Source organism: Megascapheus bottae, chromosome 16 (assembly GCF_031878675.1).
Source record: "Megascapheus bottae isolate mThoBot1 chromosome 16, mThoBot2.hap1, whole genome shotgun sequence".
NCBI lineage: Eukaryota > Metazoa > Chordata > Mammalia > Rodentia > Geomyidae > Megascapheus > Megascapheus bottae.
This window is the reverse complement of record NC_143524.1, coordinates 7560995-7586769: the sequence shown is the minus strand read 5'-3', so window position 1 is coordinate 7586769 and position 25775 is coordinate 7560995. Positions and strand designations below refer to the sequence as shown.

Sequence of the window (25775 nt, the reverse complement as noted above, 5' to 3'; positions counted from 1 at the left end):
GTGATATATCTCACCCTATGCCCTGTCACTCTGAAGGTCCAGGTGGGAGGATCAAGAGTTTGAGGCCAGGGGCCAGGAGTGTGGCCTAGTATGTGCCTGCTTAGCATGCACAAAGCCCTGGGTTCGAGTCCTCAGTACCACATACACAGAAAAAGCCAGAAGTGGTGATGTGGCTCAATTGGTAGAGCACTCGCCTTGAGAAAGCCCAAGGACAGTGCTCAGGCCCTGAGTTCAAGCCCCAGTTGACAAAAAAGAAAAGAAAAGAAAAAAAAGTTTGAGGCCAGCCTAGGCTACATAGACCCTGTTTGAAAAGGGAGGAAGGAGAGGATTGAGAATGCGAAGGTGTGTGAGGAGTTTTATGAGGGAAGGAGTGGCGAAGGGTGGACAGGAAATCTGTGCTGTGTGGGGCAGAGCAAGCTTCCAGCCTCCATGTAGGCAGGGGATGGGGTGGGGGAGGGGGGTTCCTGGGGAAAACCATGGGGTATACTGGGCCAGGGGAAGGAAGGGGTGATTTGCATGAGACATACAGGGGAAGCAGTGTTCTGAAAGTAGATGTCATTGTCATGGCATGACATGAGTGACAACACTTTTTGTCTGTGTAAGGGGATGGGAGCAGAATTTTAGCACTGAGGAGGCCCAGGGCTGGTGGCTAGAAACATAACCCATAAACCTAGGGGGCTTTTTCTAGGTAGAATTTAGCCACATGGTGTCAAGATTGTTCTCTTATTTTTTCTCATTAATTTTTTTCTTTTTTTTTTTTAAGAACCAGACACTAGCCAGGCGCGGTGGCTCACGCCTGTAATCCTAGCTACTCAGGAGGCTGAGATCTGAGGATCACAGTTCAAAGCCAGCCTTGGCAGGAAAGTCTGTAAGACTCTTAGCTCCAATGAACCATTTAGAAGTCAGAAGTGGCCAGATACCAATTGCCCATGCCTGTAATCCTAGCTACTCTAGAGTTTGAGATCTGAGGACTGTGGTTCAAAGCCAGCTGGGGCAGTAAAGTCCATGAGACTCTTACCTCCACTTAACCACACAAAAAGGCTGGAAGTGGTGCTGTGGCTTAAGTAGTAGAGTGCTAGCCTTTAGCACCAAAGCTCAGGGACAGTGCCCAGGCCCAGAGTTCAAGCCCGAAGATTGAAGCAGAGCAAGAGCTAAGCTCTGAAAAATCTAAGAAGCAGTGTGAAATCCTCAAGTTCAAGCCCCAGTACTGGCACACACATGCGTGTGCGTATATACACATTTTTATAGCCTGGCTCATACCTATAATCCTCACTACTCAAGAGACTCAGATTTGAGGATCAGGGGTTGAAGCCAGCCCATCAATCACGTCCTTGAGATTCATCTCCAATTAATCAGCATAAAGCCAAGAACTGGAGGCAAGACTCAAGAGGTAGAACGTTAGCTGTGAGCAAAAAGATTTCACAATATTTGGAGATACTGGGTTCACGCTCCAGTATCAGCACACAATAATTAAAAAAAATAGCTAGTTCCTTTAAAATACTAAAAACGTATTTGCTCAAACTGGGAGCCAGTGGCTCGTGCCTCAAATCCTAGCTACTCAGGAGGCTGAGATCTGAAGATCGTGGTTCAAAGCCAGACTGGACAGGAAAGTCCATGAGACTTTTACCACCAATGAACCACCAAAAAGCTGAAAGTGGATCTGTGACTAGTGCTGTGGTACAACAGTAGCCTTGAGAAAAACAAAACAAAGCAAAACAAAGCTCAGGGATAGCACCAAGGCCCTGAGTTCAAGCCCTAGTGCACGCGTACACACACACACACACACACACACACACACACACACACACACACAATTTGCTCAAAAGTTTGAATCTTTAGATTCGATTTAGAGTCTGGCTATAATGTGTCTGCTACTAGATGGGGAAGTGGCAGTCACCTAGTAAGGCAAAGTGATCTGCTAAGAAGTCTATGGGCCATGGCTAGAGGCAAGGGACAGCCCTGGCTTCTCTGTCGGGTGTGAGGAACACAGAGGCTGCATTGTGGAAGATGAAGGAGGCTGTGGCCTCCAGAGCGACCCTCATAATAACAACAGAAAAGAAGAGCTGTCTTGACAGGAGAAAGTTCCATAATGGGCCTCAGAGGTAGAGCTCCAGCTCTACCTGCTAGAACCCTATGCAATTATTATTATTATTATTATTATTATTATTATTATTATTATTATTATTTTGGGGGTTGTGGGGCTTGAACTTGGCCTGAGTGCTGTCCCTGAGCTCTTCAGTTCAAGGCTACCACCCTACCCTTGAGCCAAGCCCTGCTTTCCATTTCCTTTTTTTTTTGTTTTGCCAGTTCCTGGGGCTTGAACTCAGGGCCTGAGCACTGTCTTTGGGCTTTCTCAAGGCTAGAGCTCTATCAAGGTCTTCATGTATGCTAGGCAAGCACACTACCACTAAGCCAAACTCTCAGCCCTATGCAATTATTTTTGAGGCTGGAAAAAAACCCAAAAACTTGGCGATGACATTTAGACTTCCTATTTCCAGGTATCATCATCATAATCATCATCATCATCATCATCATCATTATTTTAGCAGCACGACCAGTGCCACCCTGCTGCATCTCTCCCAGCTTACGGAGACACAGGCAGGCATTAAATGGGCACAGCAGAGATGATTAGGATGTGACCATAGCCAGGGAATGCTCATTTTCAGGTCTACCCAAAGTCTCTCCCACATGCACAGCAACTGGAATTTAACCTGGCTAAGGACGACCTGTACCTGTGGGAAGATAGGTAGAAACAAACAGGGCACCTGGAGGAAAATATTTAGCCACGGTACAGAGAGGGCCGCGGGACAGAGCGCAGAGCACCCACCTGACTGATAGAGTATCTCAAACCGTACCAGCCACCAAGCCTTTTTTTTTAATTTGGGAGATTTTCAAACACACATAAAAGTGAAGAGAATACTTTTAATGAATGAGAAGATCTTATGACCCCATTTTAGCAATAACAAATACTCACTCTTATTGTCTTTTTTTTTTTCTTGCCAGTCTTGGGTCTTGAACTCAGGGCCTGGGTCCTGGACTTGGACACTTTTTGCTCAAGGTTAGTGCTTTGCCACTTGCGCCACAGCACCACTTCTGGCTTTTTCTGTGTATGTGGTACTGAGGAATGGAACGCAGGGCTTCATGCATGCCAGGCAAGCACTCTACCACTAGGCCAAACTCCCAGCCCCAACCATGAGCATTTCTTTAATTATAATAAAAAGAAAAGGTTTATTCCACTATTAGATCTCACCACATTTAATTGAATAGCTTCCATCCCTGCACTTCTAGGATGAGGTGCCTTTTCTCTCCTTTTTCTTCCTACTTTAATCCTGTTATATTAAAATAAATTCCTCGCTAAAACTTCCACCTCATGGGCTAGGAGTTTGGCCTAGTGGTAGAGTACTTGCCTAGCATGCACAAAGACCCAGGTTCAATTCCTCGACCACATATATAGAAAAAGCCAGAAGTTGTGCTGTGGCTCAAGTGGAGGAGCTCTAGCTTTGAGAAAGCCCAAAGACAGTGCTCAGGCCCTGAGTTCAAGCCCCAGGACTGGCAAAACCAAACCAAACCAAAACAAAACTCCCACCTCGTGAGACTCTCCTGTTTTTTAATTTAGTGAGACACCTTGAAATGCTCCGTGCATGTGGATCTCAAGGGCCTGCGATTCTGCATGACAATTAGGACTTCTGGCAACATGGGGTCATTTGCCATCAGAAAACACAGCAAGGGAATCTCCCCTGGAGACAGAAAAAAGCAAACACAGGGTTGCTATACCTTGACCTTGAATTCAGACTTGTAGCTTCCAGCACTGTATGAGTCAATTCCTGTTGCTTTACATCATCAGGTTGTGAATAACTCCAGAGCGTTAGGACCTCATAGGACCAGAGTCTACAGTGGTAGAGGTGCTTGCTTCAGTCAAAGAAAGCCTTTATGCTAGGACATTCCTGTCTTCTTACCATCAAAACACTGAATTACTGGGCACCAGTGGCTCACACTTGTAATCCTAGCTACTCCGGGGCTAGAGATTTGAGGATTGCAGTTTGAAGCCAGCCCCAACAGGGAAGTCCATGAGACAATGACTCCTCCTCCTCCTCCTCCTCCTCCTCCTCCTCCTCCTCCTCCTCCTCCTCAGCTTCCTCATCATGGTGCTTGAACTCAGGGCCTGGGCACTGTCCCTGAGCTCTTTTGTTCAAGGCTAATGCTCTACTGTTTGAACCACAGCACCACTTCTGATTTTCGAGTGGTTAATTCAGTGTCTCGGACTTTCCCACCAGGGCTGGCTTTGAACCAGGATTCTCAGATCTCAGCCTCCTGCGTAGCTATGATTACGGGTGTGAGTCACCAGCGGCAGGCATGAGATTCTTCTCTCCAATGGACCAGCAGAAAACCAGAAGTGGCTCTGTGGCCCAAAGTGGTAGAGCACTAGCTTTTCACAAAAGAGCTCAGGGACAGCACCTAGTCCCTGAGTGCAAACCCCACAACCAACAAAAAAGAAAATAGGCTGACTTACGCATGGGTCCAAGTTCAAGGTGCTGGTTGGAGAGATGTGAGTGAGTTCAGAGCCCAGCACTAGAAAATTCCTACTCCTTCTTAGCCATGGAGTCTTCAGCAAACGTAGCCTTCTGAGTTGGTGCTCCTATCTGCAAAGAATCCCTAAGAACATAAACTATTTTAGCGAACTAAAGTCTTGATTGCATGAAACCTTCCTCAAGGCCTCACAGAAGCACAAGACCTCTCTGGTTCTTCCTTCTAGCTTAGGGATTCCAATTTCTTTCCACAGTGTTGCTTACTCTCTTTTGCTGGGTCAAGGTTAGGAGAGAGATGTAGTCTGGGTGAAAAAAAAAAAAAACTGACGAAAGCTTGGATTCTTCAAGGATGGAGGACTATTAGGTAACCCTTGCGAAATGAGATCAAAAGATCCCGATTGGGAGAATTATAAATAAAGATGAGCTCTTTGATCAGCATCCAGCTAGATTCACCTTCCAGCTTCTTGGTCAAAGCTTCATTTGTGCACCATGAATAGCGTGGAGGTTATTCTGTCATGGCAGCCTGCTGGCCAGGTGCTATTTGGTCACCATCCCCTGCCAGAAGTCCCCTTCCTCCCCCAAACTCCTCCCCCCGCAGCCACCTGCCCATCCTTCTGTCTGTCTATTCTTTCTGTTTCATTTTTTCCCATTTCCTTTTTGATTTTTAAAAAAAAATTATAGCAGGTTTTCTCCATTATAGTTTATTGCTCGGCTAGTTTGTCATGCACATTTCATTTAACAAAGTCAAAAAGGACTCAACATCTTTCCCTCCCACCAAATGGTATGATGTGTGTGTGTGTTCATATGTGCATGCATGTGCACCAAAGTTTTTTTTTTTTTTTTTGTCAGTTATGGAACTTGAAATCTGGGCCTGGGAGTTGTCCCTGAGTTCTTAGCTCAAGGCTACCGCCCTACCCCTCGAGCCATAGCATCACTTCTGGTTTTCTGGTGGTTAATTGGAGATAAGAGTCTCATAGACTTAAGTGCCTGAGCTGACTGAACTGCGATCCTCAGTAGCCTCCTAAGTAGCTAGGATTACGGGCATGAGCCACAGTGCCCGGCTTACAGCACTAATTGAGTGAAAAAAACTAAGGGACAGCACCTAGGCCCTAAGTTCAAGTCCCAATCCTAGCCTATGTACAACCACACACAAAATAGTTTAAAATAATTTTCTCGCCTCTGAGGATGGCTTGAACTCGTGGGCCGCATGTTCTTAGAGGTCAAGAAGGTCGTCCCCTCCCTCCCCCTCTCATGGAGTCCATCCCAGAGCCCCTCAGGCTGCAGCCTTTGGAGAGCAGTGGAATTGAACCCAGCTGTTAGATCTACCCATGAGTCCCCTGTGCTGCCCACGACTGTGACTCTCCACTAGAGGGCGGCCTCAGCTGATGCCCGAGGGATTCCACCCCTCCCTCCCCCCCATCCCAGGGCCTGCTGGGGCCTTCCGGTGTGTAGGGCCTGGCTCCAGATGACTCCCCAAAACTGCCAATCAAGTGATTCATCTTGAGGAATCTCTGACATGCCACAGGAAAAGAAAATGAAGGCCAGCCAGGATGAGGAGGAAGTGGAGGGCCAGGAGACAAGATCCTACCAGGCAGGGCTAGAGTGGAGAGCCAGCGCCTTTCTAGACTCCATGGTTCTGCCTGGAGAGCCAAATGATCAATTCCTTCATTTTCTTGGCAAATAGTTATTCAGCACTTCAAGTATGCAACAGAGGAGAGCAATGCTGAATTAAACCTAATTCTTCCCATCTCTTTTTTACCCAGTCATTGACTGCAGTCCAATTGGACCACAGCATTTCCCAGACAGTGCCTGCCATTCTCCAGCAAATTGCCCCTGTTGTTTTTGTGGCTCAAAGGCTGCTGAAAGCATGTCAAGTCTCACAGAGGGCACTCAGTTGCTACTCAGAGGTGTTAGGAGCTGGACCTCCTGTGCCATCTGTGAACAGCTCATATTTGAGGTTAGTGCTTTACCATTTGAGCCATAGCTCCACTACTGGGTTTTTGGTGGTTAATTATGGATAAGAGTCTCATAGACCTTCCTTCCTTGGCTAAATTCAACCCTCCATCCTCAGATCTCAGCCCCTTAAGTAGCTAGGATTCAAGGCGTGAGCGACCAGAGCGCGCCTTTCTCTCAGGTTCTTTACCATCAGATTTGGTGGTGAAAAACTTAGGCTGTTATCTCTTGAACGTTGCATTATGACCACAGCCCTCTTTGCTCCTCAGCACCTTCTCCTCAGGAGAAGGGAAAACTTGGGACTAAATCCCATGAGTCTGATTCTACAAAAGGAGTTAACAGGGTACCGGTAGTTTTTTCTAGTTTGTGTTAGGTAAGCATCTACTATGAGCCAGTTTTCCCTTGGTCTATCCGGATAGAGGCACAGCCCCTCATTTCCCTTTGCTTTCCTTGGAAGTTGTATGTGTGTATGTGTGTGTGTGGGGGGGTTCAGTTGAGCTGGGTGGGCTCATGGTGGAAGCATCTGGGGCTCCCTCTCTACCCCAGCCTCCAAAACACCAGCCCAGCTTCCTGGAGATCAAAACCACAAGCAGAACGTAGAAGCGTGAGATACTCGTAAGCCGGAGAGAGGCACAGAGACAAAGACGCCCACAGGAACAAAGAGGGCACAAGGACGACACCGGCACACGTTGTCCATCTCCTGACCCCAGGATGACACTTCCCCTGGACAGGGACGTGTGATGCTCAGAGAGGACAACAGCCATGTGGTTCTTCGTTGGGCTCACTGGATTCCTGGCCACCACCCTCACAGGTAGCTCTTTCTGTCACCTCAGGCGCTAGGGGACCTCAGTCCTACTTGCTTGGCTTCTTTCTGGCTGTTCCTCATGGCGACCTTTCTGGGATTTTTTTAGTCCAGATCATACCTGGAAAACAAGGGACCCTGGTTGTGACAATAGTTCAGAGGAACTCCCCTGAGGATCAGGACTAGCTAGACAGTGCCCTGTGCTCACAGGCCTCGTGGGATGTGTCATAGGCAGTGACCTTTGCGTCTTATCAAGGACATCTGAAGAGAAAGGCGCAACTCCCACCATTATTGCTTCCCAACTCACAAGAGGGAACCTCACCTTCCAGAGGGACAGGACCAGAAAAGAGTCATTTCAAAAGAAAAGCCAAAGCTTGGGGTTCACCAAGTTGGAGAAACAGGAGGTTCCCAAGAGCTCCTGCCAGCTGGTCCCTGGTGGTTTTTAATATATTGTGTGTATGGGGGAGGGTGGGGTAGTTTGGGGCACAAATGAGCAGGAAAGTTCTTAAGGGCCAGCTGCACCATCCTGAGCTGCCCCCAGTGCTAAGGTATCCTCTAAGGATCCTGGGGCCCCAGGGCTGTGTGCGTCAGACCCTGTCCTGCAGAGTGCAGAGGCCACATTGGTCATAGCAGTAGCCCAGAGACCCAGGAGGTCCTGCCTCAGGTTGAGGAGCTGATAGGGAAATGGAATTTGAGACTTGGCTAGTTGGTGGGGGGCCGTGAGGTGGGGCAGCTGAGTGCTTTCAGTTTGTTGTATGGGAGACCCAGGAAGGCCTCTGGGTATGGAAGGAGCATTGTGCTGGGGCTGGGAGCAAGAATGCAGGGCTCTGAGATGTCGCCCCTCTGCCTACATCTCAGGCCGATATGTGTTCTGAGGTGGTTCTGGGAAAGCCATTTGATGCGGGGAGTGGGGTTTTAGCATGGCTTCAGCCCCGAAGGCCAAGGCCTCAACTTGACCAGCAGTTTCCCAGAACAGTAGTTCCAGCCAGGCATCTCTGGCCCCAGGCCTGTAATCTTAGCTGCTCAACAGGCTGAGATCTAAAGATCATGACTTAGTACCAGGCTAGGAAGAAAAGTCTATGAGACACTTATCGACAATTAATTACCAAAAAGTCAGAAGCAGAACTGTGGCTCAAAATGGTCAAGCACCAGTCTTGAGTGCAAAAAAAAAAAAAAAAAAGAAAGAAAAAAGAAAAAAAAGCAAAGGGACAGCAGCTAGAACCCGTGTTCAAGCCGCCCCAGTAGCAGAACAATAACAACCAAAGGAACACCAGAAACTCAGTTGCTTTCTGTCCTGAGCTAAGGGCAGATGATGTGGTGAGGCCATCTTCTGCTTCTTCATCACAGCTGCCTTGTCTGAGATTCTCAGGATTAAGCAGTGGTCCCAGAGGCCTTTGCCACCTCCACTGGCTCCCTCCATAGCTGCCCAATGACAATGAGAACTAGGCTGGGTCAGACCTTCTTCCCTGGAGTCTGTAGGGAGTGGGACCACTGGATGTGGCAAGGTTCAGTGGATCTAAGGGAGGGTCCAGGAGCCACTCCATACCCCAGGGCTTTGTCACCCCCACCCACCATGTTCCTCTTACTGCCACTGTGGTCTCTGCTATGTTTTTCAAATGGTGTTGACTCACCGACCCATTTCTTGTTCCTGATACAAGTTTAGATTTCAAAGAAAAATCATCTACCTCGTTTTTGTTAAGTAGGAAACAGCTATCCTTTGTCATTAATAAAGAAGAAAAAGAAAATGGTGGCCCAAACCAGTTTGTGATCCGAGATAGATCAGAGTTGAAAGGGTGTCCTGGGGCTGGAAGCCAAAGTCCACTCTGTTAAAAGGGGGACAAGGGAGATGAGGAAGATGTCATCACCCCCAAATCACATTCAGAGGGGCTGAAAGCTTTCTGAGCAAGGGAATGGCCTTCCGTTGATGTGATTGATTGGCAGTCCACGCTGCTCCCGACCCTCTCCAGATCCCTGGTCGATGTCTTCCTGCTGAGAAATGGTGGCCTGACAGGAAGGGCGTTGTAGGCAACCCAAAGGAGTCCCATAGCCCCCATCGAGGTGCTGAAGTTGGGGAGGCCTCACTGCTGGCTCTCAAGGCCAATCCTGGTTCTCTTTACCTGGTTCTGCAGGCCCAGATGAACTCAAATCTTGTGTCTGTGGTTGGACCAGCTATATTGGGGAAAGGTGATTAGGGAAGGAAAGAAAGAAAAATGATAGAATAGAAAGGAAGGGAGGGGAAAAAAAGAAGTGTGTAGGAGGGGTTCTGGTCCAAAGAGCGGTGCTCAAATCCTGGGTAGGCTGCCTGGCTCTGCTTGCAGGACAGGGCTGGTAGAATCTAGACTTCCTGGGCTCGGGCGGATCTTTCCTCTCCTCAGTCTTGATACTCAGCGCTCTTCCCTAAATCCCATTTCTTTGCCCAGGCAGCCTGAGGTCTGAGCTGGTTTCTGATTGGTCCTTTATGTCAATGTGTGACCGAGACTTGGTTCTCTAATTCAAATGATATACTGCTCAGTGGCCTAAGGTCTAGGACACTCCAATTCTGTACCTCAGTTTCTTGCTCAGCCCCTGGGGAATAAAAGAGCCAAGAGAATGAGCTAGAAGCCAGTGCCTGTGGTAGGTAGATGGAGTCAAGGCCTGAGATGTTACCCCAGTCCTGCTTCGAATTCCACTGGTACCTGGGCTCCTTTTTCCTTCTCTTGGCCTCAGTTTCCTCATTAGCAGAATGGGGCTTTGCCCTGAAAGGACTTACTCAAATCTGAGACATGCTGCTGTGTGAAAAGTGTTTCCCACCCGAGTGGAAGAGGTCCACAACTCCAATTCATTCCACAGGACGGTGTGGTGACGAGCACCGCGCAGGCTGCTTTTGTGAGCTGGAAAGGCTGCCAGTGCCTACTTTGAAAACAATTCCATGCCCAGCACTCGTGGCTCATGCCTGTACTCCTAGCTACTCAGGAGGCTGAGAGCTGAGGAAAGCCCATGAGACTTATCTCCAACAAAGGGTCCATAGGCCACAAGTGGAGCTATGGTTCGGATGGTAGAGTGACATCCTTGAATGAAACATCTAAGGGACAGCACTCAGGCCACAGGCCACACGCGCGCGCGCGCGCGCGCGCGCGCACACACACACACACACACACACAAAATGTCCTCTGCTGAGTTGGAAGTTCAGTGGTACATTATTTGCCTAGTATGTGCAAGGCTCTGGGTTCAATCTCCAACACTAAAAAAAAAACATTTTTTTTTTTTTTTTTGAAAATCAAGACTCTATTTTCCTTAACTTGGAAGTTCAACTTACAACTTTTTTTTTTTTTTTGAAGGGGATAATGCCAGTGATGGGACCAGAACTCAGGGCCTCAAACTCTCCCGTAGTTTTGTTTTGTTTTGTTTTTTTTTTTTACTTTTTAAGGCTGATGCTCTAGCTTTTTTGCGGGTTAATTGGAGAGAAGATGCTCGCATGTTTCTGCTCAAGCTGACTGTGAACTGTGATCCCCAGGTCTCAGCTCTCGAAATAGCTAGGATTATAAGCATGAGCCACCAGTGCCTGGCTTACAAATTTCATCTCATTTTTAAGCCCGATAATTTTTAACAGTGGCTTTCAAGGGGACTTTGATTAATATTTGAGCCAATCAAGCTAAAAGGAGGAAGCTTCCTTAAATAATAAGTGTCTGGCTCAGATATAGCTAATTAATTCCCTTAAAACTGTGGGATCTAATGCAGTTACCACTGCACTGGTATATGTGTTTAAAATGCAGTAGTTTGATAAGACATATTGCACTCATAAACTGACAAGTTGAATTGCAACCCCTTTGTACAGCTACTTCAAGATAATAATAATAAAAGTGGTAGTTCAAATCGAGACGTGTACAGCGTAAAATTTATAGCAGTGAAGATAACCACTAAAGGGATATAATAACTCTCCTTAATAAAATGTGTGTGAATCACAAGTTGAAATGATAGTATTTTATTATAGAGTGCTAAATAAATTTGATTAGCATTAAATTGGCTTATTCCTCTCTACTTTAAATGGAACTACTAGAGAATTTAAAATTATACATGTAGCTTGCCTTGTATTACTATTGGCTAGAGCTGCCTTTGATATTCTAAACTACATTTAGGAATTTAATAGTTTTTTGTTTGTTTTTTTTTTGCCTTGGGGTGCTGGGGATCAAGCCTGGGTGTGAAGGAATTGATAGGCTGAAGCATTGAACTTGACCCTCAGATCTCAGCCTCCTGAGTAGCTAGGATTACAGGCATGAGCCACCGCGCCCAGCCATTTTTTTTTTTTAACAAAGAAAAGATAGACCCTTCTGGACAGGGAACGCTCTCCAGCTGGATAGATCCTTCAAATCACAGCTTTTGGGTATAAATGAATTCAACCTGTGCCTCCTCACTTGATTGGGTTCAGTTAAACACACACTTCTACTTCTTTTGTTTTCTGCTTCTGAGATGTGTGCTGTCTTTGAGCTTTTGTGCTTAAGCCTAGTGCTCTACCACTTGATCCACAGCCCCACTTCTGGCTTTTTTGATAGATCAGTGGAAATAAAGGAGTCTTATGGACTTCCTGCTGGGGCTGGTTTCAAACCATAATCCTCAGGTCTCAGCCTCCTTAGTAGCTGGAAATATAGGCTTGAGCCACCACCGGTGCCTGGCTTACTTTTACTTTTCCATCCTGATTTCTCTTCATATTCTTCTTGTCAGCAATCTAACTCCTGAATGTAACAGGAGTGCAGACTAGCTTTTGCCTATCTTCGGTGTGGTGTGGTGTGGTGTGGTGTGGTCCACATGGGGACACTTTCATGGTGTCACGGCTGTGGCTGACCAAAGGTGACAGGCCTGGCTCATTGAGCTGGATACCAATGGTTACAGAGAATATGTGGTAGGAGCAGGATGCACCAGCCACCTGAGTTCAGAGTTTGGTGAGACTCCATGGCTGTGCCTGTCTTGCTGGTGGACAAGAAAAGTGAGGGAATTTGGGCTTCAGCTGTTGGGTTAGAGGCTAAAGAATTCACGCTGGGACAAGGAAGATGAAGCAGATGGCCCCAACGGAGGCTTCAGGACACAGGATGGAGGGCCTGCAAGGCTGCCTAGACCACTGGGGAATCAGCCATTCTCCACAAGCTCAGTACACTGATTGGACTCACCAACTGCAAAGCCATACCAGGTACCAGGCCTGCTCGGCAGTGCCTTTCCACAATCCACCCACCCTCTTCGCTCATCTCCCTGGCTCCAAGCCTAGAGTCAAGGCCTGGGGAGTTATTCATGCAGCATTGTGGGGCTCTCTTTCCAGTCTCCTTATCTGCTGTGGAAAGTGCCATCACTGTCTTCACCTAACACTTTAAGTATAAATACATGTGCTGATCTATTTATTTGTTGCCTATATGAGAGTTTGAACTCAGGACCTGAGTGTTGTTCTTTAGCTTCCCCCCCCCCCTTTTTTTCTTTTTTGTCCAAGGCTGGTGTTCTGTCACTGGAGCCATAGTTCTGGCTTCTGGCTGCTTCATTGGAAATAGTCTCACAGACTTTTCCTGCACTCGCTGGCTTATAAAAATGATCCTCAGATCTCAGCTAAACTCTCCGAGTAGCTAGGATTACAAGTATAAACCGTCATTACTCAGCTACGTATGTTTATTTTTTACAAGAGACTATCTGGCTGGCTTCAAAGGGATGCTATTATAAAGCAATAGTGATAACGTGTAATGAAAACAAAATAGTGTATTTAATTTCCAGGCAGATGCTTTGCTGCTCTCCTTTGGCTCAAAAGAGAGGTTGGTGAGTGTCAGGGAGGCATTCTTAGCTAGCCATGAGGAAGGACAGAAGAGAAAAACTATCACCTGCTCAGCTAGGTGCTGGTGGCTCACTCCTGCAAACCTTTCTATTCAGTCCTCCGATCTGAGGACTGTAGTTTGAAGCTAGCCTGGGCAGACAAATCTGTGAGACTCTTATCTCCAGCTAACCAGCAAAAATCCAGAAGTAGAGGAGTGGCTCAAGTGGTAGAACACCAGCCTTGAGCAAAAAAGCAAAGTGTAAGACCCTAAGTTCAAGTTCCAATAATGGCATGCCCACGCATGCGCGTGCGCACACACACACACACACACACACACACACACACACACACACACACCAAATCCATCTCTAAAACCTACATTCTGAAAGATGGGCTTCAATGTGCTGGAGCTAGAAGTCAGGACAGGGTGTGCCAAGAGGTGACCTCAGGGGAGGCTTTGTGCTCTCTGAGGTTGCATTAGCATAGGTGGGAGAAAACATTCCAGGAACAGAGGAATTTAAAAACCAAATGTATGCAAGACCAGTGGTAGTTGAGTGGTGTGTCACTCTGTCAGTTGCGTCGTGCCACCTCCAACTTCCTGTTGGACAATGTGTTCTATCACATTACATGAAGCCTGTCACCCTGGCAGGGCAAGGGGGAAGTTGAGTGATGGGCTTCTCAGAGCTAGTTTTGAAATGTCGTGTCTGAGTATAATTTCAAAAGAAAAAAGATTGCAGGCAGAAGTACCTAGCTGAGTCAGACATTTGTGTGTGTGTGTGTGTGTGTGTGTGTATGTGTGTGCACACGCGCACGGCGCGCACACACAGACACATTCATGTGCCCCCCCCACACTGGTACTGGGACTTGAACTCTGGATGTCTTGCTCTCTCATTTGGCTTTTTCACTGAAGACTGACACTCTACCACTTGAGGCCTCCACTTCTCGCCTTTAGCTGGTTGATCGGAGATAAGAGTCTCACAGACTTTTCTGCCTGGGCTGGCTTTGAACCATGAGCTTCAGATCTCAGCCTCCTGAGTAGTGAGGATTCAGGGTCTGAACCACGAGTACCTGGTGGGGCCAGAGTTTCCAAAGGAGCTTCAGCCCAGGCTCGTTCCTCTGTGTTGGCTCATTTGACTGGTTAGAATGGGGATTCCATGATGTCCTGCTGACCAACCCCCTTCCCCCCCCACTCCATGCAGTGGCTGATATATTCTGGAGAGGAATATCCACAGACATTCTCCAGGCAGTGACAGGACGCTGACCTCTGCGGTGGCACTCTGTAAATGCATAAAACTCCCTTCTCATCACAGCCCTGAGAGATCGGAGAGACTGTGTCCACGTTGCTGATTAACAGAAGCAAGAGAGAGTGGTGTGACTTTTCCTAGAGTGACCTGATTTGAGGTCAGTACTCACTCTTTCCCAGCCCTGGAGATAGAGCAGAGAACCCTATGCACCTCAGAATGACTGCGGGGAAGCCAGCTCCACTCTTGGAAAAGCGTTCTACCCCATCATGGGCTAACGTAGGATCAGTTCTGCTACTTCTGAGCTTGTCTCTTCAGCTCTAAGCAAGACCAACAGCAGCAGGTGCTGAGGGGTTCACCATGACTCACTTAGAGAAGTTCTAGAGTGGCTGGGATGCTAAGAGGGTCCTAGCAGGTCCTAACTGATGCTGGGGATGAGGCCAGAACAGGAAGATACAAGATAGCAGGAGGGGAAAATGGCGCCAAGCTCATTTCTGTCCGACATTTTGTAGACTCCTGAGGCTGGACTGGCTCCTGCCTGAAAATGGCAACTGAGAGGGGCCAAGAGGAAGAGCAGTAAGTTGTTGAGTTGTGGAGGAGGCTGCGGGGCCCTTCAGAGTTTCTGGAGTGGGTCCTCATCATAGGAAAGCCACCCCTTGCTTTCCTCTGCAAGTCACGATGCCCGTGGGGCCCCTCTTGTGCTAAGGAAGAGTCAGAAGGAGGTTTAGCCTCCTGCGCTCCCTGTGACCCCGTCCTGATGGGGGGAGTTTCACCCCAAGAAGAAGCCCATGAAATCTTCATGAGACTGAGGCTCAGGGCCATGTGGAGAGACACAGGAAGGGAAGGCCAGAGGCACAGAGCTGGTTGCTTTTGCGGGGAGTCTATCTAACTCTGGAGCTCACCTGCTGTTCTGGCAGAATCAACTGGCCGTGTCTTCAGAGCCAGGTGCACAGTGGAGGATGACAGTGCCCATTTCATAGAAGGAAAATCAGTGTCTAGATTTGTTTTTTTTTTTGGTCAGTCATGAGTCTTGAACTCTGAGCCTGGACTGTGTCTCTGAGCTCTTCGGCTCAAGGCTACTGCCCTACCCTTTGAGCCACATGGCCACTTCTCATTTTCTAGTGGTTCATTGGAGATAAAAGTCTCATGGTCTTTAGTGCCCAGGCTGGCTTTGAACCACAATCCTCAGATCTCAGCCTCCTGAGTACCTAGGATTACAAGCGTGGGCCACCGTGCCAGGCTGGTGTCTAGAAAATTTGAGCAATACCATTTGTCACTTTCTGGTCACCCACCTACTGCCTCAAGGGAAAGGCTTTATCTATATGTTGTTATATTTTTAGTTAGGGTGCTCACCTCTTCTGGGAGGGGTGCCTGAGACAGGGACTTAAGACAGAAATGTGGTAAGCCCAGTCCCCTCTATTTCTCACCTGTGGGTTCACTCCTTTTGGGGAAATGTGTTTGCTGGATGAAGTTCCTTAGAAAATTTGTGGCTGTGCTCAAGTGGAATTCTAGAAGTGCAGTGGCAGGCTGTCCGCCTACCCATTCCTTGCAGCAGAAGAGGAAAGTGAAATGTGGACTGGGAGGTGAGGCAGGCAGGTCACAGAGATGCTGGCTTTACCATCCCCCTCCCCCCCAGTGTCTAGTTTGTGTTCTGGACTAGTTGAGAGAAGGTTGTAGACATAATGTCCCTTTCACATCCATACTCCAGTGTTTTGATTTTTCTCTTGTATTTTAGTTTAGTTTATTTTGCCAGTCCTGGGGCTTCAACTCAAGGCCTGGTGCTGTCCCTGAGCCTCTGTGTGTTCAAGGCCAGTCAGTGCTCTACCACAATACCACTTCCAGCTTTTTCTAAGCAGTTTTTTTGGAGATAAGAGTCTCGTAGACTTTCCTGCCTGCGTTGGCTTTGAATCATGATCCTCAAATGTCAGCCTTCTGAGTAACTAGGATTACAGGCGAGAGCCACCAGTGCTTGGCTGATTTTGTCTTTTTTGTTCTTTTCCTTTTCCTTTCCATTCTTCCTTTCCTTTCCCTTCTTTGCTACCTCCTTCTTTCTTTCTTTTTCTTCTTTTCTTGAGTCTTAGACCTTCACTGGGTTGCTTAAGTTGGTCTCAAACTTGCAGGCTCAAATGATCCTCCTGCTTTAGCCTTCTAAACAGCTGAGACTACATGCATCTGCCACTATGCCTGACTATTTATTTATTTTGAAATAGTCTCTTATGTAATCCCAACGCGTTTAGCATAAATGGGAAATTAACATGAATACACTATCAAATCGTCTACAGACTTTATTTGGAGCAATTTCAATCATAGGCCCACAGAAAACTCGATTTAATTGAATACATTTCATTCTCGTGTCTCTTTACTCTCCTTTCATGGGGATATTCTGTCAGGTTCTCTCTCTCTCTCTCGGAGGACATTGAATTTCTATATGAAGTATACAGGCTGGTAATTCATAATTAGATGCGAGCCGTGCTTCTTTGGCAATAGCTTCGCAGGTGTGAGGTTTCCTTCTCAGTGCAGCGTCTCAGGAGGAACACGGCTCATCTATCAACTACTGATCTCATTAAAGTGTTACCTTTTGAATTTCCCTACTGTGAAGGTTCTCTTTCCTCTTTGTAATTAACATGTATCTTGCAGGTAGATTCTCTGAGAATCTGTAAGTAAATACATAATTATTTGGATCCATTGAAATCTTCCCTCACTAGCTGTGTCATTATTGATGATCCATACTCCAATTAGTTATAATGACAGTTGGCAGAGGGTGATGTTAGAATTCAGTCATCCCTTTGCTGGCTTAGAGAGCCATTTGGCAGAGCACACTGAAGGCTGGTAGGAATTAGGTTAGCTTGGAGTTTTCCCTCAAGTATAACCTCTGATGGCTGCCATCTTTCCTGCATCTGATTTTGGAGTTGGCTCAACATCTCTTTATCACCACACCAAGTCTATCTACTCTTTCAATTTTTGCCATTGGTTTGTTGAAGCGATACTATCTGTTAGGCACTGATTCCAACCACAAAGCTTCTAGAACAAAGCCCCAGCCTCAAGGAACTTGTATGCTTGCAGGTTAAAAAAGACAAACAAACAGACACATTTAAAAAACTAGTATCATGGCTGGGAGTTTGATTCCTTGGTACCACATACACGGAGCTCTGACCTTGAGAAAGCCCAAGGACAATGCTCAGGCCCTGAGTTCAAGTCCCAAGACTGGTAAAATAATAATAATAATAATAATAATAACAATAATAATAATAATAAACCTTGGGTCACGAGCCAGGTGCCAGTGGCTCACATTTGAAATCCTAGCTTCTCAAAAGCCTGAGATCAGAAGATCTCAGTTCTAAGCCAGCCTGGGTAGGAAAGTCTGTGAGACTTTTATCTTTAATTAACTAGCAAAATGCCAAAAGTAGAACTATGGCTGAAGTGGTAGAGCATCTGCCTTGAGTACAAAAGCTAAAGGACAGTGCCCAGACCCTGAGTTCAAGTCCAGTACACACACACACAGTGCACCAAGGTCACCAAAGCACCACAGCAGCGGGGACCCAGGTGAGGCCTCAGGAGACATCTGAACAGAGACCTGGGGATGAGCAGAATTGAGAGCTCCAACACTGGAGAGGAGACGCTCAGGCAGAGAGAGCAGCAGCCAGCAGCCGTGAGGCAAGGGAGGTCACCACTACACAGTACTGGTGGGGAGGGGGGACTGGGAGAATGGGAGGTAGAGAGGTCAGTGGGGTTTGGAAGTGATTCAAGAAAAATGGGGAAAAAAATCACAGACAGTTTTAAATAGGAAAGGATATCTCCATATACACAAAGCAAACACTGGAAATAGGTGCCCATAGAGAGCCCGCTATCCGAGCTGGAGTGGATTCACCCTTGGTTTAAAAATGAGAGGTGAGGGGGCCAAGAACTTGGCCTCATGGTAGAGTGCTTGCCTAGCATGCACGGAGACCCGGGTTTGATTCCTTGATAATACATACACATAGAAAAAAGCTGGATGTGGTGCTGTAGCTCAAGTGGTAGAGCTCTAGTCTTCAGGCACTAAGTTCAAGACCCAGGATTGGCAAAAAAAAAAAAGATGAGAGGTGAGCCTGGCACAGTGGCTCATGCTTGTAATTCTGGCTACTCAGGAGGCTGAGATCCGAGGATCAAGGTTCAAAAGCCAGCCCAGACACTAAAGTCTATGAGACTCTTTTTTTCTTTTTTTTTTTCTTTTTTTTTTGCCAGTCTTAGGCTTGAGCTCAGGGCCTGAGCACTGTCCTTGGACTTTCTAAAGGTCAGAGCTCTACCACTTGAGCCTCAGCACCATTTCTGGCTTTTTTCTGTGTATGTGGTACCAAGGAATCTTTGTGTATGCTAGGTGAGCACTCTACCACTAGACCAAACTCCCAGCCCCAAGTCTATGAGACTTATCTCTAGTTAACCATTAGAAAACCCTACATGGCTCTGTAGCTCAAGGGGGTAGGGTGGTAGCCTTGAGCTGAAGAGCTTAGGGACAATACCCAGGTCCAGAGTTCAAGCCCCATGACCAACCAAACAAAAATTAAAAAAATAAAAATGAAAGATGATTACAGACTGAGTAGCATTACATCGGGTCCTGCCTTCTTCCTTCTGCCTCCTTCTTTTCCTTTTGTGCCAGCACTGGGGCTTGAACTCAGGGCTTCATGCTTTCCTTTAAGCTATTTTACTCAAGGCTGCTGCTCTATCATTTTTTGGTGATTAATTGGAGATAAGAATCTCTCAGAATTGTCTGCCTGAGGTGACTTTGAACTTGGATCCTCAGATATCAGCCTCCTGAATAGCTAGGATTGTGGGTGTGAGCCACTGGTACCCCGCTGAGATTTTCTTCTGGATACAATGGGAAAGATTGAAGAATTGGAAAAGGCATAATTCGTTCACTGTGAGATTTCATTCCATTTAGGCTCACATGTTAAATTCTTTTCTGAACCAAGCCTGCTGCAGACAATGTTTCATTTGTTGGTGGAAGCAGTTGGTGGAAGCAGTCGGTGGATGGTGGGGGGTCTGTGTTGGAGAGGAGAAAACACAACCTATAATCAGAGGCTGTGACTTGGGAGAGGGTGTCCCCCCACTCCTCAGTCGGGGCCCCCAAGTAGCCCAACCCATCCTGTGTTGTTTGTTTGTGATAGGGTCTCTTTAGTACAGGCTGCCCTTGAACTTGAAATCCTTTCTGCCTTGACCTCCCAAGTGCTAAGATTACAGGCATGCACTGCCACACAGGGCACCAACCCATCCTCTGATCAGGAAGAGACTCAGGCCCTGGGAGGGTCATACCAATGGCTCAATTTTATTCCTCCCCACCCCCCATTCTAGCTGAAAATTCAGACATGATGTAAACACATTAGTCATCCTTATTTGAAAACATTGTCACAACCACATTAAAAGGAAAATAGAAGTCTCATCCAGCACCTGTAATGACTTTCATTTTTCTTTTTCTTTTCTCCCCCCCCCACCTCAACAAGGCTAGTGTTCTATTACTTGAACCACAACTCTATTTCCGGCTTTTGTACTGGTTCGTTGGAGATAAGTGGTAGGCAGATGGGCCTCGGGCTGGTTTGGCACCACTTTGGTCACTTCACCACTCTCTCTGTGAACTTGGGCCGGGCCCCGAACCTCTCTGAAGTAAAATGAGTACTACTCGTAGGCCCACCCTTTAGTTCTCTGCCAGGAACAGGATCCCAGTTCTCTGAGGACTTTCAAGGATCATTCTTAGTCACCCACCATTTGTGGGACTCAGCGCCAGTCATGTCCCCACAGCTCTGAAACTCATGTGTGGGCTTCTGGAGTCTACTGGCATCCGGAAGTGACGAAGGCTTCGCCCTCCATCTTTCTGGCTCCTCTCCTCCCTCCACAGAATTCTCTAGAAGCCCTTCTGGAGGTGACTTTTGTGGTAGGTTTGTGTGGAGGTGACTTAGTTTCTTAGCACAAGCTCCAAGGATTTGCTGTTACAGTTCTGGGGACTAGACATCCAAGAGTGTCACTTCCTCCTCCATGCTTGCCTTCCTCTCCTCTACCCCCAGCCTGTGTGTGTGTGTGTGTGTGTGTGTGTGTGTGTGTGTGAGAGAGAGAGAGAGAGAGAGAGAGAGAGAGAGAGAGAGAGAGAGAGAGAGAGAGGCAGACAGACAGAGAGACAGACAGAGAGACAGACAGAGAGACAGAGAGACAGAGAGACAGAGAGACAGAGAGACAGAGAGAGACAGAGAGAGACAGAGAAAGAGAGAGTCCTTGGGCTTGAACTCAGGGCCTGGGCACTGTTCCTGAACTGTTTTTTGCACAAGGCTAGTGCTCTACCGCTTGAGCCACAGCTCCATGTTATCTTCAGCCTTTTTGGTGGTTAATTGGGGATCAGGGTCTCACAGATTTTCTTGCCTGCGCTGGCTTTGAACTGTGGTCCTCAGATCTCAATCTCCTGAGTAGCCTGGATTGCAGGCATGCTCTCCTGGCATACCTAGCTTCAACAAGCTCTTGTTAGGGATTACAGAGGGCAGGAATGGGGGTTTTCTTGTGATCTTACTTGAGTCCTGGGAAGTTTTTACATGCTTGTGGTGAGGAAAGCAAATCAGGCACATAATGAGAGTTGCCCAAGTTGCACCAAAGATAAGAGGAAGCTCCAGTGTTCCTTCTCTCTAAGACCAGGTGGATGGGTTTTCCCCCTCATCAGATGCAGGGGCTTCATCCAAGACTTCTCTGTAGGTGGAAATCTAGACAGCCTTATCCTCCACTCCATCATTCTTAGAAGATGGAGCCAGAGTGTCCGTCCTGCCGAAGGTATGGTGGAGCCCAATCCTTACTGTCATACCTAAAGGGTTTTGTTGGGGTGTTTGTCACCGTCCAGGATTCAGTGTCTCATCTTGCTGTCTGGGATCTGCAGAGAAGAGGTAGCCGGAGTGAGCCTGGATGCCAAGACCGGAGAGCCTTTTCTTTTCAAGAAAACTCCCGTTCCCATGGCAACCGCAGCTCCCATCTATTCTCCAAGAACATGAGATGCCATGTTTGAAGAACCAGGGTAGCAAGCAGCCAAGTTACTAATGAAAAGCAGCTTTGAGATGGGTTAAGAATAAAGACAGGATGGGGGGAAGAAAGGCCACATCTCTTGGGAAAGCTGGAATTTTCCCTTTACAGATAACCTCACTGATCCAGGGCCACCTGGTACCATATCCACTCAGGGCTGAACCACAGCAAGGAGGGAAGACTTCGGGTGGAAGAAAAATCCCAGCAGCTGGCATATACCAAGCCCTGTGCTTGTGAATCACAGCACCCCATGCACCTGGGCAACGTATGCTCAGAGCCAGTGTCCTGGCCAGATCTAGCTGTTGCACAGCTAGAGACAGGCAGGCAGGAATGGGTCAGGCTGCTGTTTCGTCTGCCTCTCAAAGTCCCTTTCCTATCATGAAAAAATATTCTTGAAACTAGGCATGGGTGGCTCACGCCTGTAATCCTAGCCACTCGGGAGGCTGAGATCTGAGGATCCAGATGGAAAGCTAGCCTGGGAAGGAAAATCCACAAGGCTCTTATCTCCAATTCACCACCAGAACAAAAGAGGTAGGCACCACCAACAAAAAAGCCAGAAGTGGACTGTGGCTCAAGTGGTAGAACACTAGCCTTAAGCAAAAATAGTTTAGGGATAATGCCCAGGCCCTTTGTTCAAGCCCAAATACTGGCCACAAAAATAAAAGAAATGTGCATGCGTGCGTGCATGCATGCATGTGTGTGTGTGTGTGTGTGTGTGTGTGTGTGTGTGTGTGTGTTCTTGTGTGGAAATTGTGATACAAATAAATTATTGGTGCCTGAGGAAAATCTGGGCTGCTTCTACTCTCTAGACCATTCCATTTATACTTATCTCTGTAATACCTGCCCAGCTATGGCCTGTGGAACAAGTTCAGCCGATGTTAATAGAATTGGATGCGGGCATAGCTAGACTCATTTCTCAGCTTTCAGGAGAGCAAGGCTCACATGAGCTCGATGGCTTCAGCAACACAGAGAGAGATGGCAGAAATTAAACTTCCCATTTAAAAGAAAAAAAAAAAACCTAGTGTATTGCATGAATCTTGTCTTCATGCCACCTCATTGCAAGGTTGTGAATTGCCCTCTGCTTCTCCTTGGCTGTAGTAAGGGAGGAGGAGGAAGAGCAGAACTAAAACCCAAGCAGGGACAGGAGATATTCTTATCTCCAATTAATCATCAGAAAACCAAAAGTGAGCTGTGATTCAAAATGGTAAAGTGCTATCCCTGAGCAAAAAGAGCTCAGAGACAGCGTGCAGACTCTGAGTTCAAGCCCCATGATTGACTAATAATAATAGTAATAATAATAATGCTGAATTTTTCTGGGTACTGGTAGCTCATGCCTCTTAATTCTAGCTACTCAAAGAGCTGAGATCTGAGGATCATGGTTCAAATCATACCCAGTCTATAAGACTCTTAGCTCCAGTTAACTATTAAAAGCCCAGAAGTAGAGCATTAGCCTTGAATAGAAAAAGCTCAGAGATAGCTAAGATTCTCTCTGATTCTGTCATAGAAACAGACTACTCTGTGATGACGTGGTTTTTAAAATTTTTGAACAGGATTTTATTTCTGGTATGTCTATAATGACCTGCTTTAGCCAAGTGGTATAAAAAGTCCCTTCTGGTTTTAGTAATTTCTATTTTTTACATGTTAACATATGTACTTAATTTTCATGCATGATTTATTTTTAACTTTAGCGTCCCCCGACTTTTTACATTTTACAATTCTCTAATGTCATCATCAGCACAGGAAGAAGGAGGTATAAAAGTCGTAAACAACAGACAGACAAATAACTCAATGACACAGCACAACACTGAGAACAGACAGCAAGTATAAATCATCAGAAGTGGAAAAAATGTCACTCACTATGAACTCGTACATATTAACAAGGCTAAAAAGCCTTATAAATATATATGTAGATAGATATATTTATAAGTATAAATATAGACATAGAAAGATAGCTATAGATAGGTGTAAAATATATTTTGTTGTTGCCAGTCCTGGGGCTTGAACTCAGTGCCTGCATGCTGAGCTTTATCATTTTGAATCAAAGCTCCATTTTCAGCTTTTTCTGGTGATTAATTGGAAATAAGAATCTCAGAGACTTTCCTGCTTGGGCTAGCTTTAAACCACAATCCTCAGATCTTAGTCTCCTGACTGGTTAGGATCATAGACATGAGCCATCCATACCCAGATTGTAAATATTTTTAGCAATGAATTTAACATTTTTATAAACTTCAGCCTTTTAAAAATTATTTCTTTTTTAAAAAAAAAACCCATTGCTATTTTCTTCTCTGAGTCTTGCTTTCTTTACTCTATATAATGAAAATCCCAGAATCCAGTGTGGTTTGATTTCTTTCTTGTTAGGCCAGCACACTACCACTGGAGTTAGGTCCCCAGCTCAATTTCTTTATGAGCACTTCCTAAGATGTCATGCCATGTTAAAATCATGATTTATTCAGTAGTCTCTGCAGAAATGGATAGCCATTCCAGTCCCAGTTGCTCACTGTTCTAAAATCTGCAAGGGATATTTTTATGTCTGGGCATTTTTATGGTCTAAAACAAATTCATGGGAAAGGACAATGATTCCTTTGCAAATAGATGTTATTGCTACAAAACTATCAAACCAACTTGAAATGTAAAGAGAGGGATTGGCCAAAAGTGATCCTAGCTGGGCTCTGGTAACTTACATCTGTAATCCTAGCTATTCAAGAGGCAAGATCTCAAGAGGATTGAGGTTCAAAGCCAGCCCCAGCTGACAATTCTGAGAGACTTTCATCTCCAAAAAACCAGAAGTGGAGATGTGGATTAAATGGTAGAGTGTGGGCCAGGAGTTTGGCCTAGTGGTACAGTGCTTGCCTACCATGCACGAAGACCCAGGTTTGATTCCTCAGTACCACATACATAGAAAAAAGCCAGAAGTGGTGCTGAGGCTCAAGTGGCAGGGCACAAGCCTTGAGGAAAAAGCCCATGGATAGTGCTCTGGCCCTGAGTTCAAGTCCCAAGACTGGCACCAAAAAAACAAAAAAATAAAAACAACAACAAAGACATCAGAAAAGTAGTCCTGTGGGCTGTGAGCATGGCCTAGTGGTAGAGTGCTTGCCTACTGTGCAAAAAGACCTGGGTTCAAATCTTCAGTACTACAAACACAGGAAAAAGCTAGAAGTGATGCTGTGGCTCAGGTGGTAGAGCACTGGCCTTGAGAAATACCCAAAAACAATGCTTAGGCCCTGAGTTCAAGTCCCAGGACTATCAAAAAAGAAAAAGTAAAGAAATGCAGTCCTGACTCAGGGAAGCCCCTGTCCTGCATAGAGGTGGTATGGTAGCTTTTGGCTTGGTTTCTAAGAGAAGTTAGAGGACACAAAAGTCAGGCTTCATTCGTGGAGTTGGGGAGGGGAGCAGGATACATGGAACACTGTGAGAGAGATTATGTTTTGTGCCTTTTAGCATGAGAAAGTGCTTCCCTGGGCCAGAGAGAGGGGAGACATAAGTGAACTGAAGACTCCATGTAAAAATTTGCTCTCTCACACAAACAAGGTGGCAATCATGCACTATCCACACAGCCACACACACACACACACACACACACACACACACACACACACACACACACACACACACACACACACACACACCAGCTTCTCAATCCTCCTTACTGCCCTCCTCACACACATGCAGAAATATTGAAAATTACACAGGAGCTGTGGGACTGTTGCTGTGGGAACCAGGATTCTGGAATGTGCACTTGTGGGCCTCTGATTTCTTGCTCTGAATATTACATTTGCTACAGTTTGTGCTCTGAATTCTGAGCTATTTCTCCTTTGGGGATCAAGCTAAGACAGCCAGCCAGTTGATGAGGATGGGCAATTAAAAGGCTGATTACTTTCTGTCTGGGTGGTGGAGTGGCTGGGATGGGAGTTGGTAGGCAGGCTTTGTCTGCACTCTTGCTTGTGCTCATGGGTGTGAGGGTGGAAATTCGGGGGGGAGGGGTATGAGGACGCACTGCCTCTGGATCAGCCCGCTAAGCTGAGCTATTGTAACAAGCACACCCCTATGCCCTTGGGTGGGGGTGCTGGTCCTGGGACTTGAACTCAAGGCCTGGGCACTATCCCAGATCTTTTTCCCTCAAGACTGGCACTCTTCCACTTGAGCCACAGCTCTACTTTGGCTTTTTGGTAGTTAATTGCAGGTAAGAGTCTCACAGGCTTTCTTGCTTGAACTGGCTAGGATTACAGGTATGAGCTACCAGTCCCTGGCTTTAAATTTATTTAAATTATTTTCCTATTGGTCATGGGGCTTGAGCTCTGGGCCTGGGCATTGTCCCTAAGCTACCTCCCTACCCCTTGAGCCACAGCACCACTTCTGGTTTTCTGGTGGCTACTTGGAGATAAGAGTCTTACATTCTTTAGTGCCCAGGCTGGCTTTGAACCATGATCCTCAGATCTCAGTCTCCTGAGTAGCTAGGGTTACAGGTG

General features: G+C 46.6%; 1 protein-coding gene across 2 annotated transcripts in view; it reads left to right on the top strand.

Annotated features, from left to right (window-relative positions):
- The first annotated feature begins 7035 nt into the window (after positions 1-7035).
- The window catches only part of Cd6 (CD6 molecule), a 30737-nt gene continuing 11997 nt past the window's right edge, over positions 7036-25775 (top strand). Inside the window, exon 1 of one of the 2 annotated variants that reach the window (XM_090347584.1) lies at positions 7036-7290. In XM_090347584.1, coding sequence (XP_090203710.1) covers positions 7242-7290 — 49 coding nt within the window. In that variant the 5' untranslated portion in view covers positions 7036-7241. The remainder of the gene's footprint in view (positions 7291-25775) is intronic. The other variant, XM_090347585.1, reaches the window with a different exon arrangement.